Genomic DNA, 19,539 nt, shown 5'->3' with positions numbered 1-19,539 from the left:
GGTATTATAAATCCCTTTTAAAAAACCGCTTGAAGAACAATGTTATGTCATCATTCCTGTGCCCTTCTAGTCAGCATTTAACATCGTATTCCTTTTAGTTTTCCCTTCTAGTATTCTTTTTTTTTTCCTTTGATTGTTTTGACAGTATTAATTTTGTCCATTTTATCACCTGATTTTTTGGTGTGCTTATCTTTTCAGTGCACTTTTATTAGTCACTGTGTCCACGTGGCTGTAGTTGCTTTCTAATTTCTACACTAAATTTTAGAAAGTTCAAGACTTCAGAGTTAGCTGAATTAGTGGATCTGCCTTTTCTTTTTAATGTACAGGGTTTTGGTTTTTTCTTTGCCATTGGTTTGATTTTTTTTGTTGTGGTTTGTGTTTTTTGTTTGTTTTTTTACAAAATTTGGTTTGTAATCAAGTAATCTCTTTTGACAAAATCGCCTTCACTTTTAGATCTTTTTTTACCATTCTTTATGAAGGCGTTCTTACCCTGCAGAAGAGTTTTAGACTCATTTGATGGGTTTTCAGTATTCTACTGTTGGGGCTCAATAAATCTGTGGTTGCCCCTAAATTATTGAGTTAAATCAGTAATCCAGTGTTGACCCTCAACTGTGTGGAGCCCATGTCATTTGTGATCACCTTAGGCTTCTGATGACTTTGAAACAAGCTAAACTAAACACAACCAAACTTAGGAGAGTCTACCTCAAATTATACTCTTTACTTTGTAGTTTAAGCTTTTCTGTTAGACAGAAAGTGTTTTTTTAATGGTTTTGAATTTAAGTTTTCGTTCTAGAATATTTGACCGGGTGTCCCCTGAGAGGCTGGTACTAAGTGCAGGCTCTGCGTCCTGTGTCCTAGAGTGTGGTGCCATCACCACCGTCTTCATCAGCAGACTGTGCTCAGGGGTGTTGTAAATACTTTTACTAGAGTGTGGTGCCATCCCTCTACCTCTACTTCCTGTTTCTCTTATTTAGATTATTACATCAGTATTGACATCCCAGTTCTGAAAATCAGACCGCCAGGTATCAGGTATGCCCACCAAGCCTTATTCACCATCAACTTGCTTTTACTCAAAGTTCATCTTCTCCCATATCCTTTTCATTTTTGGATCAACACATAGGATATAACTTTTGAAAGATAGTCACACTCTAAGCTTTCATTTTGGTTCTTTTGAGGTCTTAGTGCTTTCATGATTTTCTCCTGATTCTTCATCTAAAGCCAGGCATTTCTAGAGCTGTGTTTAGAAAGACCCATTTTATGTGCAGTTACTTCAAGCCCACCACTATCCCTTTGGGTCTTGCTGGTCTGGAGGTCTATGTTCCTTTCACCAAGGATAGCCTGCATCATTAGTGCTTCATCCACGAGCACCATAAATTCTGAAAGAGCTGGAAGGGAAAAACAACAGCATTCATTGAGGGGAGAAATAGTTGGGGTGTTTTGTTTTGTTTTGTTTTTTAAGATCAGTGATCCTCTCAGTTATCAGATTGAGAACTAATCATTATTTAAATGAACAAAAATCCCTATGCAGAGACTGAGAGTCCCAAAATTCAGTGATAGAAAAGTAAATTTCAAAATGGCTTTTTCACTTAACCATTAAAGTTGTTTTGACAGTTCAAAAGCAGTGACAATGCTTTTCTATAAAACACCATTTTCCTGCTTAGGATATAGTCAACTCTTGATTTTTGTTGTTGTTTTAGAGGCCATTATCCAGTTTGTGGATTGCCCAGATCCTGTTTTTCTTCTCCCATTTTTGCCATCATGTGCTTTGAGAATAAGAGGAGAAGAGAAAGAAAAGACCTAGTTTTGACAGTTTGCCCTCTTGATGGCTATTCTGATGGGAGGTTTGGGAAAAGATGTTGAAACCATTGATTTAAATGAATTTGCAAGGGTTTCATCTTGTCCATTCTCTGTCCTCCCGCCACAACCCTGAACAATTGAATGTTCTGCGTGGCTCAATGATTGACAGCTCTCACTTTTCCCCTGTTGTTATTATTTTTTTTTTCTGGCACTTCTTCTAGGTTACCAGCACAAACATAAAGACTAAGGTAAAATCAGCACTGATGCTGTATTTGAAGGAGGGTGGGTAAAGGATGAAGAGAAAGATCTTTGTACAGTTTTAATATTTATCCAGTTTCTTTCTCCCTTGCTCTTGACATCCCTATAATTACCTTAAATTCTTTTAACAGTTTCACATGCCAAGTGCAGAATTAAAAGATGGAAAATGAAGAGCTTTAAAGACAGTATTAGGGACGTGCAGCATGTCTGTGATACCTGTAAGAATTGTTGTGCATATAGGTAAATATGCCAAATCAAAGTAAGAGTCTGTTGCCCAGTAATTAGAAGTTGGACAAAGTAAACTGCACTGGAATTTGGTTCTTCAACTAATTGGCTGGAGATACATTCCATATTTGTGTTTCCTGTAAGATCAGAAAATCTTGTCACTATTTTTCTAGTTGAGGAATAATGGTGGATATTTTATCTTCCGTGGTATAAGAGAATGAGGTTAAGATGTGAATATTATAGCCATTTCTATAGAATGAGGTTAAGATGTGAATATTACAGCCATTTCTATGATCAAGTGTTCAGATTCTGGTGCTACCAGTTATCAGTTTTGTGACCTTGAGCTCTCTGTGACTCAGTTTCTCCATCTATGAAAAGGAGTTCTAACAGCAGTATCACACATACAGTTGTTGAGATGTTAATGAAATAATATATGAAAAAATACTTCGTGTGGTATCTGATACATATCTATTAAGTACCCCATAAATATTAGTGTTATATGTATAATTAACATTTAGGGAATGAAATATAAAGTACCATGTAAAATAATTAAAATTTAAAAAAAGTTTTTTGAATAAAGTGAATCCACACAGTAATTGAGATTTTATTCACTTTATTTAGACAGTTTCTAAGAATTTTCCTTTATTGAATTAATAGTAGTTGCTAGTTCTAAAACTAATTGACTTGAAAATCATTTCTTAAACCCATAAAAACATAGTTCATTAAGTAATGGTAAGGTCATTTAAAATAAATACATATGTGTGTGGATAAGGTAGACTTAGCCATTCCTCCCATGAGCTCACTGGGAAGTTACTTGTTTTAGCTCAGGTACCTCTGTGTTCCAGCTCTGATTTCTTAGCCTCAGTGCTCAGATGGCCATCTGCCAGAGTGGGTTTGAGCCCTGTTAGTTAAGTAAGGCCTGAGGGTGCATATGATCCGCACCTCCAGTCGCTAAGAAATGGCAGTAGTACCGAGTTTCCCCAAAGGACACTGCTGCCACTTTGTTTTCTCAGAGCAGCAGCAGCAGCAGCACCGTTGCCTTCCCCTCCGCCTTGACCAGGCCCCCCTCCCCTGGCCTGGACAACTGTGGACTGGCAACAAGAGAGCAGCTAGAGGCCTAGTTGCCATCGTCCCTGCAGAGAGGCCAGGAGATGGGTGCTGCACGGGCAGCCCCCAAGCTCAGGCTGGCATCGCTGCTGTGACACTTTCCCACAGCGTCAGTGTTTAGGAAGGAGAAACTCTCTCTGCCTTGAGACTCAGAAGAAAGGAATTTCCACTTCCTTTCTGCAGTGCAGAGAGAGGCAGGATCAGTAGGGATCTAAGTAAGTTTTTTTTTATTTCCATTTTGCGCCCACCCTGCTTTCTGCTCATAAATGTAAAAATTCATCTATCATCCCGAACCCACCTGCCCTCAACTGAATATGCTTATTAGTTACTCTTTCCAGCACTACATTGGAGAAGCAGAAGCCAGCAGGCGTGGGCTGGGAGGGACAGGCTTGTCCAGGTTCAGGAAGTTCTTCACTGCATTGACTTCAAGTTTTGTTTTTTGTGTTGTTTTGGTTTTTTTTAAGTTGAAAAATATGGTGTTAGCTGATAATGGGGAATGTTGACGACGACAGCACGAAACATCAGATAATCATAAGTTCATTAGTATTTGGCACTGGAGTCATCTTTTTTCTCTTTAATGAAAAGCTGGTTTACCTGCCACAATTAGGCATTGCTTAGTTTGGTACACATAAAGACTGCATTCTCAAGATACCATAACCTTAGAAAATAAGCATGCATGGTGGGAAGACAGAAACCAGGACAGTTAAAACTCAGTCCTGGATAATCCACAAACTAGGTCCTTCACAGATAATCAAGAGTTGACTGTATTTGTCGGTGTTTCTTATCCTGTGCATTAGATGCTAGAAGAAAGGGCTGTGTGTACAAAGGGAGGCTCACAGCACCAATGACTTGAGGGAAAAGAACCCAGAAATGCAAGTCTCTAGATTCTGATAGTCTGCATGGTTCAGATACAGTGTTTTTGCTGTTGTGTTCTTTCATTTATAAGCTATCCATTTCTCCTAAAACATTTTGACAGTCTCATTAATAAGTTGCTATCTAAAACATTAACATATAAAATAATGTAGACATAAAATATAAGCTTTAGAATGAAATTATACCAAGTAATTTCTTTCCAAATAATTTTTTAAGATAACTACTTTAAAAATGCAGAATCTTAATAGAATATTCCTTTTTACCACATTTCTGTTAATATTATTACCAGTGTTTAGAATCTGCAATTTAAAATTTTATTTCATAAATGAGTAACTGCTAAGGAGTTAAACTAATGATCAGTTACTTTGTCATGTGTCCACCTTAAACACAGTATTGATTTACACTTGTATAACTTCACAAATTCCAAATTGAAATATTTCAGTATGTTTATAGAACAGCCTCTTAAACTTAAATTTGTTAAATAACATAAAAAGTCTTTCTGTTCAGACAGGTCAGTGTTAAGTCACTGTAAGGTAGTGATAGAGCTACTTAGGGGGCATTTGGTTGAGGGGTGTCCTTATGACCCATGGAGAGTTATAGTCAGACATTGCAAGAATTGGATGCTGTAGTACTCTTACTCCATAGAAATAATTCTTTTCCATTTAAAGATTGAGAACCTCGACCCCCGAGGCATTCAGCTGTCAGCTCTCTTCATGAGTGGCGTGGACATGGCCCTGTTTGCAAACGACGCATGTGGCCAGCCAGTACCCTGGGAACACTGCTGTCCTTGGATGTATTTTGATGGGAAGCTCTTCCAGTCCAAACTCCTCAAAGCAAGCCGGGAAAAGACCCCACTCATCGACCTCTGTGATGGTCAGGTCAGTTGCAGGAAAGCAGGCTGGGTGGGGCAGGGAGGAGGGGGTGGCCACTTCTAACCAGAATGAAATAATGTTCACTAGCTAATCTGTTGTCTTTCCTACTGAATTTATAATGAGCCCATGCAACAAGAATTTAATTTAGATTGAGCCCAGCCCAGTGTGTAACTAAATGTCAATTCAGTGCCCACATGAGCTGAGCCCAGGACATACACTTGGTTCTCATTATTCACAGTAATTGTACTGTATAAATTCACCTTGAACACTGAATTAGCAAATACGGAATCTTTGCACAGGGTTAGGGTTCTGCAAGCCTTCCGTTGCATTGTCTTCATCAGTCAGTCAATAAGACAATAACCTTGTGTTATGTATATTTCTGTTTAAATACTTCTTAATGCATATATATTGTTAACTCACTCACATTGAACTTATGACTGGCAACGTTATAACTCAGCTTCAACAAAGCTCATTTAACTAACACACGCATTTTCTCTGTACGGCACATCACAGCCTGGCACTTGGAAGCACTAGCCAATACTCAGCACTGTGCTATTCTAACAGCAAAATCATTCACAAAAACACAGAAATTGTGGCACTAAGGAGACAGTGACTGGACACATGTTTACAGTATAAAAACTGAAGCATGAAGACAGTGCTGTGCTTTCTTTAACCTTAGGTGGCAACTCAAGCTCTGTTCCACTCAGCGAATGTCTTCAGATGACTATGAAAATGCTAGGAGTATTGATTTTGAGTTTATGAATAAATTTTAGCAAGTGGCTGAGTTTAGAGATGTGGAACTCATGAATAGTCAGGATTGACTGTACTTTTTAAAGTTCTAATTTAAAAATAAAGTGAATTAGGTCATGAGGTTATCTTGTCCCTTTGTATATAAAAGAAGCTCACATATGCTGCAAGCTTTTTGCTTTTTAACCTTAGACTACAAAACATGTATTCTTCCACATGCTGCTTAAGTTAAGGTCAGTTTAAAGACAAATTTACAGAGTAAGCAGGATTTCAGGTTCTCTGATTAAAGATTGGTTCCTGGTATAGCGACTTAGCACATACATATTTATGTATTTATTAACAAAAGACACTCAGTGTTTTTTCACAGTATGATGTGACATACACAAGTTGTATTGTTCACATTTGTGCAGGCTACCTCACTGGTAGCCCCATGGACAGGTCAATTGGTCTATTGTCCTTTCTCTATTAAAGAGCTCCAGGCATTCCTTAAGAAGCATCTACTACTCTTTGCCTCAGTTCTTTTTCTGTAAAGTGAATGTTTGACCTAAAATTAAATTGATTAGGAAAGTAAAATTTAAAGATGTGAACTAGGCATCATCTACTCCCTGGTGCATGAGTGGAAGGAAGGCTGTGAGCATGACTTGTCTGGACTTAGTCATTGATTTTGAGAAACAAATTTGTTTTCAGTTAATAAATTTTATAGTAAGTGGTTCTCATCTAAAGATATACTGAGTAGGTAGAAATTTAAATTCTTGTTTTATAAGATTGTGAGATAAAGTATCTTTTTTTTCTTTCTTTTGGCTTTTTTTTTGCTTTTGTGATCATGTTTGCATTCTGTGGCCTTCCCTGCTGGCTCAGTGGTAAAGAATCTGCCTGACAATGCAGGAGACATAGGAGATACAGGTTCGGTCTCTGGGTCAGGAAGATCCTCTGGAGAAGGAAATGGCAAGCCACTCCAGTTACTCTTGCCTGGAAAATCCCATGCACAGAGAAGCCTGGTGGGCCATAGTCCATGGGGTCGCAGAGTCAGACAGGACTTACGACTATACTACAACAACAGCAGCAACATTTCATTCTGTAAAAAAGTATCACTGAGCAGATTGTGGCTGTGTTATTTATGGGTAAATAAGCACGGACAGAGGAGCCTGGCAGGCTACCGTCCATGAGGTCACAAAGAGTAGGACATGACTAAGCGGTTAACACACATGTAGGCAAAGCATAGTGGTCAGCATGTCTTATTTCTTTCCTGTTCATTCCAATTCAATTGAATTGAATTTGTGAATGAAGTTTTCACATGCCAGTCCTTGACTTCCAGGCCGAGCAAGCTGCCAAGGTAGAAAAGATGCGACAAAGCATCCTGGAAGGGCTGAACTTCTCCCGGCAGAGCCACCCACTCCCCTTCCCACCGCCAGCGGCGCTGCCTTTCTACCCCACCTCTGTGTACCCACGGCACTTCGGGCCCGTCCCCCCGGCCCAGGGCCGAGGGCGGGGCTTTGCAGGTGAGTGTGTCCACCACTGTAGGTACAGACTTGCTAGTGTGGGGAGACAGACACACACATAACATGCAGGCCTTCTCAGTGAGCTGTATCCTGCTATGTTGAGACCTTGTAAATAATTCTCAGCCTTAGTTACGAAGTTTGCAGCAACAGCTCTTCACATTAGAAAGGAACTTGATCCTGGAAGAGATTACGTTATGGGAAAGGGAGTGGGAGCTATAGAAGCTATTGCAGAGATATGATATTTAAATTGGTCAGTGTAGCCAAAAACTCTGCTGACATTTGTGGTTTTAGATTTTCTCATGTTGTGGGGTCAGCGGGGCTGTCCTCCATTAAGGCTGCCTCCCAAGCCTGTGGCAGAGCCCATAGCAATAGTGTTTGGTCTCCAGAGTCTCCTCCAAGAGCAGGCAAGGTGACATTTCTGTGTTGCTGGTGAGCAGAAGGGTCAGGAGGCTCTTCCCTGGCAGCTGATGGTGTAAGAACAACTGAAGGATATGGGGGTCTCTCTGCCTGAAAGCCCACTGGTGGCTTTCCCTGAACCCAGTTCCTCATGGCTTCTCCCATCTCTCTCCACCCGGGTCCCACAGGAGTCTGTGGCTTTGGAAGCCCCTATGGGGAAACTGTAGCGACAGGCGCTTACCGTGCCTTCCGAGTGGCGACAGCAACAGGACACTGTGGAGCCTTCTCAGGCAGTGACAGCAGCAGGACTAGCAAGTCACAGGGCGGTAATTATGCCACAACTCCTCCTGGAGCTTTTTTCCACCAGCAGCTTCCCGCTCCTTCTGGCTCTTCTTCCTCCTTGTCTGTCCTGACTCCAGCACCAAGTCCTTTCTGATAGGCCCCCCACTCTGGTATTTGCTGCTGCTCATCTGCCAGCCTCTGCCTTCCCCCAGGTCTCTGCGGCAGCTTTGCTCTGACCCATCTCTGTCTTCCAGCGGGACCACTGTGTCCACACACAGCCCTTCTGTGCACCTGCCTCCTAATCATTGCCTCCTATGATAGACAGGTTGCCCATTCATTCCTGGGGACGTTTTTTTTGCCTTCGTGTTCTCTAACAGCCCTCTCTAGGTAAAGAGGATCATGCTTGTGTAGAAGAATCTAAGGGCATTGTACAGTTCTTGGCATAAAAGAGTTTTTCATAGTTTGTTTCAGAGAAATATTAGTAAAGGAAAGTCTAATAGTCTGGTTTAAATTTCCATTGCTTCTCTTCTTATTCATATTAGGCTTGTGAGGGTGAGAAAAAGTCTTAACCCTGAGTTTTGAAATATTATCTTGTGATTTTGCTGTACTTTGAAGCCCATGACTTGTAACTTTGTCATAAATGCCTCATTTTGGGACTGCATATCTAAACCTGACTGTCAAGTCTGTGTTATAGGATTACTCAAATACAGTTTTGAAGAACTTTTAGGATAGGCAAGCCTTTCTTGATCAGAAATATTTTTCCAGTTGAGTTACTTGGGTTCTTACAGAAGCTACTAGAGACATCTTTTGTAATAGTAATACTCTTCTGGCTGAACGCTGCCCTCTCTCTGTAGCTGTGGAAGCCACTTTTCTTCTGCTGGACTTGCATGCCTGCTCTTGCCTCCCCTTAGTTTTCCTGGCTTTCCAGGGTGCTTTCCTCATGTTACTGTGCATCACACAGTGCACAGTAATGTGTGTTCTCTGCTTTACAATCAGCTTCAGCTTTTTGCAACCCTTGCCTGGAAACTCATGCTGGCCTGCAGTTGTGATAAAATACTATTGGGGGTTGGGGAGGAGTCTTGACTGTGAACATTGCTCTATCAGAAGTGGTTTAGTCTGAAATGACAATAGGAACGTGCTTCCCAACTTCTACCAAATTGTGTCTGGAATTCAGATCTCCACTGTCCAGTATGGTAGCCGCTGGCCACATGTGGCTTTCAAGCACTTGAACTGTGGCTCATCCAAACTGAGCTGTGTCCTAAGCGCACATCTAATTTTACAGACTTAACATAGAAAGAATGCAAAATGTCTCATTAGTAGTTTTTTATATTGATTACATGTTATTTTGGGTATATTGGGTTAAATAAAATATATGTTATTAATATTTACTTCCTGTGTTTTTACTTTTTTAATGTGGCTACTAGAAAATGTAAGACTTATTTGTAGCTTTTGTTGGACAGAGCTACCTGGCTGTTAATGATCATGGCTAACACCAGGATGATGGAGAATTTATTATAATCCTTTCCATCTCCCAGAAAAGAAGATGCTTGAGGTTCTGTTTTGTTTATATCAGAAATTTTGGTATCAATTAATTGTCTAAGCATTTTCTTAGGTAAGTTAGAAAACTTTGGAATATTCATGCTACCAATTAGTGAATACAAGGAATATTTGTGACCCTGCCTAAGGAAATTATCATTTAATAACACAATAAGAGTTAACAGGCTGGCTTTACTGATTAATTTCTGTAATGTTTGGTTAAGGTAGTAAAGTCTAAGTAATTACCCAAAGAGGAAAACATTTGAATTTGCAGATTTCTATCTTGATAATGTGGAAGGTGTGCCATGTACACCCAGTACTTTATTGGATCTGTTTCTGCCTAATAGCGGTACTCATTTTTCAGCCATAACTTAATTTCAGTTGTGATTTCTTCCAACACAGTTGTCTTACTTTCAGATATATTTTTAATGACAACTTAAAATCATTAAAATCAATTAAAACCTTTGTGCAAAGGTAGTTCACTTAATAAACAAGAAGTCTTTACAAAGGAAGAGAAAGGGCTTCATATGAAGTAGAAACCACATTTGAAAAGAAATTGCTTGCTTTTTTCTCTTTGCTGTTTTTGTGATTGTCAAGATTTTTTTCATCTACTTTTGTGCAGGAATCCAACCTATACCTTCTCAGGGAGGGAAGCTAGAAATAGCTGGCACTGTGGTTGGCCACTGGGCTGGGAGCAGACGGGGCCGAGGAGGCCGTGGGCCTTTCCCCCTGCAGGTAGTTTCTGTTGGAGGACCAGCAAGAGGGTGAGTTCTGAACAATGAAAATGTATTTGTGTAAATAAAACCAACCTTTTACCTGTTACTTTAATTATATGCTTACTGGTAACATCTTTATATCATTAAATATATTCTTAGTGGTTATGTAGGATTACTACATATGTATATATGTAGTAATATGTAGTAATATATGCAACATTATGTAATTATTTAAACCATTGTTAAATAATTATCCAGAAATTAAAGTCTGTGCTTCCTATAGCACAGACTGCTGCTGCTGCTGCTAAGTCGCTTCAGTCATGTCCGACTCTGTGCGACCCCATAGACGGCAGCCCACCAGGCTCCCCCGTCCCTGGGATTCTCCAGGCAAGAACGCTGGAGTGGGTTGCCATTTCCTTCTCCAATTCATGACAGTGAAAAGTGAAAGTGAAGTTGCTCAGTCGTGTCCGACTCAGCGACCCCATGGACTGCAGCCTACCAGGCTCCTTCGTCCATGGGATTTCCCAGGCAAGAGTGCTGGAGTGGGGTGCCATTGCCTTCTCCATAGCATAGACTAGACACCTTTAAATCCATTTGATATTATTTTAAATGTTACCTTGAACAGATACAAGTCTGTTTGCTTTTGTCCTCTTTTATGTGTTTTAGGCGTCCAAGAGGCGTTATTTCCACTCCAGTGATCCGAACATTTGGAAGAGGTGGAAGGTACTATGGCAGAGGCTATAAAAACCAGGGTGCGATTCAGGTAATAGCACCACGCAGTGCTAGTGCCAGTTCACTGCCGGGCGCCTGCTCTGCCCCGGCCAGTGTTTCAGGGCCCCTGACCAGAGAGGGGGCCGCTGGAAGCCTTCTGACCCAATAGTGGCACGTGGTGGTTTTCAAACCCACCTTCCCGCAAGCCCAGACCGTTTTAGCATCGTTTGGGGTAAAGAGTGTGAGCTCGTGTTCGCGTGCTGTCCCTGGGAATTTAGCTGAGAATAATCCAGAAGCTGTTAATGCTATCTATATTATTTAGGTAAATCACATTTAGGATTTAAAAAGAAGTTGTGACTTTGTAAATGCTAGAACAGTGCTTTTTTTTTTTTCCCCTCCTCCACCATCTTGACTAGTTCTTCCATGAAAGGATCAGCTCATGAGAAAATAAAGTCACATGTCTGTCTTCATGAAAGAGCTAGAACTTTCTTCTGCTCTGGACACTCCATTTTAGGACCTGGATTCTGATTAATTTGCCCTTGAGAATGATGTTTTAAAAAGACCAATCAACCTTAACACTGTATTACGTTGTCTCATTTATTGAATTATGGCTTTAATCAAAGTGCACAATTTTTTTCTCATAGCATCCTTGTAAACATTAAGAGGAGTACCCTTGTGTGACTCATTTATTAATTAATAGTCCTTATTTGGAAATAGTTGGCCAAGAGAAAATAAAACTTCTGCCTTTGCCAGGTGATCTTAGCATCTTGATAGCTTCCGTTTTGATGAAATACATCAAATAAGTCAAGTACAGAAACAGTCTCTTGCCTGAAAACAGGTCCAGGCAGCCCCTGTTAGCTGTGCAGCATCCAGCAAAGGGGAGGTCCTCAGCTCATTCTGGCTCCCCTGTAGTCCCACCCTGACCATCCTCAGCCTTCATCAAAATGCTCTTTTGAGCCAGAGGTACTCTCAGTCTCTCAGCAGGTTAATGAGAAGGAGGAGAACTTCTTTCTTTCTTCTCTAGCCTGGAGCTTGTCTTATAAAATGCCTCTGGTTTTTCATTACGGTCATCCTTGGTGGGTACAAGGGCTTTTCCTGAGTAGTGGGAAATATGTATCTCTATATTGCTTAAGCACTTTTATTTTCATTATAAAACCTAGATACCGAAAAACCACACACACATATATCAAAATGTAGTTTAATGAGATATAAGGCAAATAGCCGTGTAGCCATCACCCATGTGATGAACAGCATTTTCCCAGCTCTTTCTGAGAGCCTCACAGGCCCAGTCACAACACTAACCTCCTGCCTCCCTCTGCACAACATAACCACAACCCTGGAGTTTTACACTCTGTGATTTCTCCCTTGTCACTTTCTGGTTTTTTATCGCTCATATGTGCCTTCCTAGACACTTGATGAATTGTATTAGTTTTTTTTAGTTTGCTATGTCTTCTAAGTCTCTCTGAATCAACAGGTTTCCCTTCCTCCCTTTTTCCTTCATTTATCAACTGAAGGACAACTCAGGCTATTTCACCTTCAGGATCCTGGCTTTTGCTGAGTGCACACTCACGGTGCTGTTCCTTGTGTGACTCTGACCTTTCTTGCCCACTAGTAGCTGGATCTGGATGCTTCGTTGTACTTCGGTTTGTCCCTGTGGCAAGACTGCAGTGGGCTCCTGTGCTTTCCTGTCTGCTTATCTTTTTTCATGTGTCAGAACCTATTGATCCGTTCATATGCTGCAGATTGCAAAATGAAGATACTCTGGTTCCGTCATTTGTTTTTCTTTACTGGGGTATTTTTATAAAGAGATGCTTCCCATCGCTTTCCATCTGGTGCCTCAGTGTTACAGCCCTTCAGGAAAGCTATAGATCAACACATGGTTCTGTAGCTCAACTCACCTGTCCTTGGCCACTGGGACCCTTTGCTGTGACCTCTAGTCTTCAGTAACTTCCTGTCTGGTGTATCACCCAGCCCAGCAAACCAGTGACCGTCATTTCTCTTTGTTTCTTGGTTTCTTTAGTGAGAAACGGCATTTCAAGACCACAGTAAGGGCACTCCCTGATGGACATAAGTGGCCACAGTGTCAATCACAGTTCCTAGTGTTCTGTGTGCACAGACACACACAGTCCTATTTCTTTATATATATAAACACACACACAAATGATATGCTTTTTATTATATTTTTTAAAGGTAGGATTCTCTTGAATTCACACTGATGTTTCCAGTTTAAACTGAAGACTATAAGACTTTTATTTAGTCTCATCTCTGTTGCATCTGTATATTCTTTCTTCTAGACCAAATCACCATTTCTGGGCTTTTCCTATGAACAGATCTAGAGGGGAAAGGTGTACCCATGCACACTCATGTACAATGCACATGGAAACATATATACATGTAATCTGCTGTTCCCGCCCACCCCAATTAAATTGACTCTTCTAATTCAAATTCAGAATTTTAGGAATTTGACTTAACGTTTACTATTTATGTCAGTATGTCCTTTCTTCCCTCCTGAGAATCTTCGTTCCTAATAACCCAGAGAATGATTAAATTAGAACATCCCATAACTCATCATTTATTTCATCCCACATTGTATACACAGTCTGTTCAGTTCAGTTTAGTTCAGTCACTCAGTCGTGTCCGACTCTGTGACCTCATGAACCGCAGCATGCCAGGCCTCCCTGTCCATCACCAACTCCTGGAGTCCACCCATTCCCATGTCCATCGAGTTGGTGGTGCCATCCAGCCAACTCATCCTCCGTCATCCCCTTCTCCTGCCCTCAATCCTTTGGCTCCATCCCTTGATTCTTTCTGGAGTTATTTCTCCACTGATCTCCAGTAGCATATTGGGCACCTACTGACCTGGGGAGTTCATCTTTCAGTGTCCTATCTTTTGCCTTTTCATACTGTTCGTGGGGTTCTCAAGGCAAGAATACTGAAGTGGTTTGCCATTCCCTTCTCCAGTGGACCACATTCTGTCAGACCTCTCCACCATGACCCATCCGTTTTGGGTGGCCCCATACGGCATGGCTTAGTTTCACTGAGTTAGACAAGGCTGTGGTCCATGTGATCAGATTGGCTAGTTGTCTGTGATTGTGGTTTCAGTCTGTCTGCCCTCTGGTCCCCTCTCTCAGTGCCTACCATCTTACTTGGGTTTCTCTTACCTTGAGGAATAGCTAATACTTCCATCACCAGCACAATCACAGAAAACAATTAAAGTGTTGGTATATGCTTCCCCGATTTCCCCCCACCATTCTCACATTTTAAAAAGTAGCCATGCTACTACTGTCTACATTGTCCAAGGTACATTATCCTTTCAGCTACATTTATCCAGGGTCTGTAGATAACTTTATGTCCTGTGCCCCATAAGCCTTGAGGCTGCTGTTCCATTTTGTCCCTCTGAGGCTCTTTTCTTTAGTGAGTTCCTAGGGAGGACTTAGGAAAACAGTATTTAATTTGAAAGTAGTTTATTTTCCCAGTAATTAGAAATATTGGTTCACATCTTCTCAAGAGACTTTTACGAATGTTATATGATTTTCTTCTGTCATAAAGCTTTGCTTTATGACTAATAAAGATGAATAATAGTTGAGTTGTCTTTCCCTTTGAAGTCATTTGCTGTTTTGACCTAAATGCCTAAATTGTTTTCTCCCCCCCCACCTCACCCCCGCCACAAACCCCTTCATTTTTTTTTTTTTTGGCTGAAGTTTAGTGCTGGTCATTCTTGGGTCATTGCACTCAGTATGCAATACTTTGTTTCCAAGCACAATTTCAATTTTTTTTTTTTCCAGAAAATTTTCTTGAATTAGTTGTTTTTCATTTCATTTCTTTTGCTTTGGTCTCTTTTCATCTTTGGTGCTCTGTCTTCAGTGTTTGGCATACTCTGGATTCCTTTTTGTCTCAAGATGTGAGTCATATACTAATGTAGTTCATCTGTTTAAAGTGTACAATTCAGTGTATTCTCAAGATCATACAGCAATCACCACTAATTCCAGAACATTTATCACCCCAAAAGAAACCCCATAAGAAGCTTTACTGATGAGCAGTCACACCCCACCCTCGTAGACTCTGATGATCCGCTTTCTGTCTGGACTTGCCCTCTGTACATACCATGTAAATGCACCTGCTGTGCCCCAGACCAGGACTTCATTCTTTATTACTGTGAGTGATGCGCCACTGTCTAGATAGTACTACATTTTGTTTACTTGTTCATCAGTTGATGGACGTTTAGATTGTTTCCACTTTTTTGCTATTATGAATAATGTTGCTGCTGCTGCTGCTAAGTCGCTTCAGTCCTATGAACACATATATACAGAACACATATATTTTGTGTTTTTTCCCCCAAGTTTTAATGAGATATAATCGACACAATATTATATCAGTTTCATTTATACAACATAATGATTTGATACTTGTATTTACAAAATGATCACCAGAGTAAGTGTAGTAAACATCCATCACTGCACATAATTACAGATTTCATTTTCTTGTGATGGGAATGTATCTTTTAAGATATTCTCAGCAACTTTTAAATATATAATAGAACACTGTTAATTGTAGTCTTTGCAAGTTTTTGTATGGACACATTTTCAGTTCTCTTGAGTAAATATGTAAAAGTGAATTTCTTGGTCATATGGTAACTCTGTGTTTAAGCATTTGAGGAGCCACAAAATTTTCGAAGTGACTGCATTTTCCATTCCTATTAGCAACGTATGAAGATTCCAATACTATATACATCCATGGCAACCCTTGCTACTCTCTGTTACTGAGTTTAGCCATCCTCGTGGGTGTAAAATGGGCTCTCATTGTGAGTTTGACCCACATTTCCCTTTCTTTGTCTCTGATTTTAAAATTTTTCTTCTTTAGCCTTCAGGTTTTATATGATGTTTATTTAGCGGTGTTTATTTTAGTTTAGTGTTCCTTTCTGGAATTATTTTTTCTTTTATTTTTAATTCTTCCCTAAGGTTTTCACCTCCCTTGATGGCTTTTCCTGGGTTAATATGTGTTCCTGTTCATCCTGTCCTGTCATAGCCTGTTTTAAAATCAAAGGAAGACGTCTTAATCATTTACTGGCGTGCCATTCTGACGTATTTCATTGTCCTTGGGGATGCTGTTCCATCTTTTATTGGTGTAATGTGTGGCTTCACCGTGGTACTTCCTGTTGCTCATTTTAAGTGAAAGTAGTACCCTTGCCCCTTGAGAAGGACGGATGATAACTGGCACCTTGTTTACTGAGTCACTGGCCCCACTGTCTCTGTTCTTGCCATCCTGATGGGGCAGTTCTGAGAGGCTATGTCAGTGGGACAAGAGGCAGTGCTGCCCCCTGCTCATGGTGCTTATAGTGGTGGGCGACTCTTTGCAGTGGTCTGGGCTTATGGAAGAATTTGCTGTAGAGAGAGTGTGTCTGTTTCCAAACAGCTGCAGGCTGTCATTCCTTCTTAGTCTCCCTGCATCCTTCATAACTATAGGGCGGTCCCCTAATGAGCAGTCCCCACGGAGCGTTTCCTGTAGCAGGCATCTGTGAGGGCACTGCTCCATCACCACTGGCAATGCTGCACCAAGTATGTGTTTAGTCTGGGGAGTGGACTTTTTCCTTAAGAGAGTGAGGGCTTTGAGATTTGAAAGCACCTACTTGAAATTGTCAGTATTCTTTTTCTTTCCTTTTGGCCCTCCTGTATTTTTATAGTAATTACTTTCCTCAAGGTTCCTAGAGAATGACAGAAGTATTGACGTTTAGAAAAGTTTACATGAGTATTTCCGAACTGCAGAATTCAAAACTAAAATGAGAAGACACTGTGTGAAAATGAGCCCAGATAGGAAACATGATAACCCCTGGTGTACAAGAGGGTGTCTCTAAAAGCAAGGGTGACAGGTACCTCCAGTTCTACTCTGTATATAGACTGCAGAGTGGATAGAGTACATAACAGAATGAATAGAGCAGATATAGAGCATAGAATATAGAATGCATATGTATTATAGAGTGTATATGGATTATGAAGTTGACCCTTGACAACATGCAGTCAAAAGTCCACACAGAACTTTATAGTTAGCCTTCTTCCATATCCACAGTTCTGCATTTGCAGATTCATTTAGGGCTATAGTACGTATCGACTGAAAAAAAATCCATATAATGGTAGACTTGGGCAGTTCAAATCCATGTTGATCAAGGATCAACTGTATAGAGAATATATAGAGTATATAATAGAGTGCATAGAGTATATTATAGTGTATAATATCCATAGGGTAGAGAGTACGTACAGTGAGGGACACAGCCACACATTCACTGCATTCTATTCTTGAATCTGCAGTGAGTCACCAGGCCTCAGTTGGTGTCTCCTCTCTCCCACTGTTTATCAAACACTGCCTTATTGCTTGCTGTCTTTCATTTTTAATAGGGCAAGCCTCCCTATGCTGCTTCAGCAGAAGAAGTGGCCAAAGAACTGAAGTCGAGATCCGGGGAATCTAAATCCTCCGCTATGTCTTCAGACGGGTCCCTGGCTGAAAACGGAGCGGTGGCTGAGGAGAAGCCGGCTCCCCAGATGAACGGGAGCGCGGGCGACACCAGGGCCCCCAGCCACTCGGAAAGTGCCTTGAACAATGACTCTAAGACGTGCAATACAAATCCTCACTTAAATGCACTAAGTACAGACAGTGCTTGCCGTAGAGCTGATGCTCTGGAGGCAGCTGTCTTAAAGAAAGAAGAGTAAACTTATTTTTTATAGAGGGTGAAGGATGCTGGAAGGGTAAGGATTTAGGAATATCTGGAGAGAAAGAGAGCCTACAGTTATGTACATTTTTTCCTTTCCGTAAGAGAAAAATGAGGACTTTGGAAATTCGGATCCCTCTTTGATATCAGAGATTTAAACAACACATTTTTAGTTTTAACCAGTTGTAGTCAAAATGCTACAATAAAACAAAAAGAGAGAAAGAAAATGAAGAGCATTTGACTCCCACACTTAAAATGAAGTACACACAAAGTTTAAACTGGTTAATGACAAAAGCCTATAGTTGTGTTTCTTGAACTATAAAGAAAACAAATTTTGGCAGTCTTTAAGTATATATAGCTTAAAATATCATTTTTAGCATTTGGCACCATATGTATGCCATTATCTTTGATTTTGCATTACTGTTCACAAGAAAGCTTTGTCTAAGGCTTTGATTTTATGATTATGAAAGAAATAAGGCACAACCACAGTTTTTCTTTCTTACTTAAAATTCATCACTGTTGATGTGGTTCTTTTGTGTTAAGAAAAAAAGTGCAACTATCAGAACAAAAAATTATAGAGTAATATTGCCGTTCTGCTGATTTTAAATATACAGTACATCATACATACTTTACAAGCAAGTTAAATGGAGATAAAGTTGAAATCATAGAAGATGCAAATGACCTTTCAAAATCAACACAATGTGTTCTGAAACTTTTCGTGACTTAATACCATGCATCTGTGATCAATGAACTATGTGGTTTTGAATCGGATGTAGACCATTAGTGCTACTTACTTGAGCTAAACTTCTGCATGGTTCATAATTTTTAAAGTGTGTAGTTAATATTATGCATGTTATTGTCCTTTCTTCCATTCTTACCAGTATGTGCCCATTTGCAAAACAAAAATGCTAATAATCAGTAATAGTCCTATAAAAGATGTTAACTCTGTTTAGTCATTGACTGATCTTGCTCTAACCTTAAAATTTTGTGATTATTGACCTCTGTTGCATTTATTCTAAAACCCCCCAAATTATCTAGCTGTTTCAAATATCAACATTACCCTGGTGTATTCACTGCTGTATGCATTATTGTTCTTTGTTGCTGTTTTATGCCTTCATATTAGCAAAATATGAAATTCTGTGAAAAACAAAAAAAAATCCCTTTGATCTTTAAAAGAAAAAACAAAAAAAAAAACAACCCCCCCTTCTGTAGCAGGAAACAAATTGCTTGTTCTTGAGAACTTTCCCATCAAGAATTTAGTAGAAGCAGGTATACTTATATCATTTTGATGTTTTTGTTAATGTTTCCAAACAATGTACTTTGAAATCAGAATCACTTCTTATTCGTTTTCATATAATTCTCCTGATGCTCTTCATCACACATTAGTGATCAGAAATGAGATGTAATTCCCCAATCCCTGCCCGCAAGACCTGAGTAGGATCTTACTGTAAGTTGAAGGGAGTTTTGCCCTAACTCATGGATTGTGCAAGAATGAACTGCTGTTGGGTTTGACTGATTGTAGATGGGTTGTGGTGTGGTGTATCTGAAGGCTATTGAATGCAACTTACAATGCTTAATAAAAATCTTTATTCTTTTAGTATAAAGATGTTGTGGCTTTAAATTCTTTGTAAGAACATCCATTTTACTGAGGTTTAATGCCAATTGAAACAGCTACTAAAGAGCTTAGTCAAATAACCAAAATTTAGAAGTATTTTGCCCATTGCAAGTTAATTCCATTTCTTTCTCTAAAGGAACATGTGTTGCCAAAGTGCAAGTTATGTTGATGCTGATGCCTGAATTTCATAATTACAAAAAAGACA

The 19,539-nt window shown here is 40.0% G+C and overlaps 1 protein-coding gene across 3 annotated transcripts in view; it reads left to right on the top strand.

The window, feature by feature from the left end:
- FAM120A (family with sequence similarity 120 member A) overlaps positions 1-19,323 on the top strand; it is a 118,238-nt gene extending 98,915 nt beyond the window's left edge. Inside the window, exons 13-18 of one of the 3 annotated variants that reach the window (XM_015093026.3) lie at positions 4,929-5,138; positions 7,195-7,378; positions 7,963-8,100; positions 10,215-10,356; positions 10,975-11,071; positions 17,409-19,323. In XM_015093026.3, coding sequence (XP_014948512.2) covers positions 4,929-5,138; positions 7,195-7,378; positions 7,963-8,100; positions 10,215-10,356; positions 10,975-11,071; positions 17,409-17,720 — 1,083 coding nt within the window. In that variant the 3' untranslated portion in view covers positions 17,721-19,323. Of the gene's footprint in view, positions 1-974; positions 1,030-2,186; positions 2,291-4,928; positions 5,139-7,194; positions 7,379-7,962; positions 8,101-10,214; positions 10,357-10,974; positions 11,072-17,408 lie in introns of those variants that run through there. The other 2 variants (XM_042242987.2, XM_060410829.1) reach the window with 2 other exon arrangements.
- Positions 19,324-19,539: the final 216 nt, after the last annotated feature.

Source organism: Ovis aries, chromosome 2 (assembly GCF_016772045.2).
Source record: "Ovis aries strain OAR_USU_Benz2616 breed Rambouillet chromosome 2, ARS-UI_Ramb_v3.0, whole genome shotgun sequence".
Lineage (NCBI taxonomy): Eukaryota > Metazoa > Chordata > Mammalia > Artiodactyla > Bovidae > Ovis > Ovis aries.
Note: the sequence above shows the minus strand (reverse complement) of the source record. Positions and strands in the feature narration are given on the sequence as shown.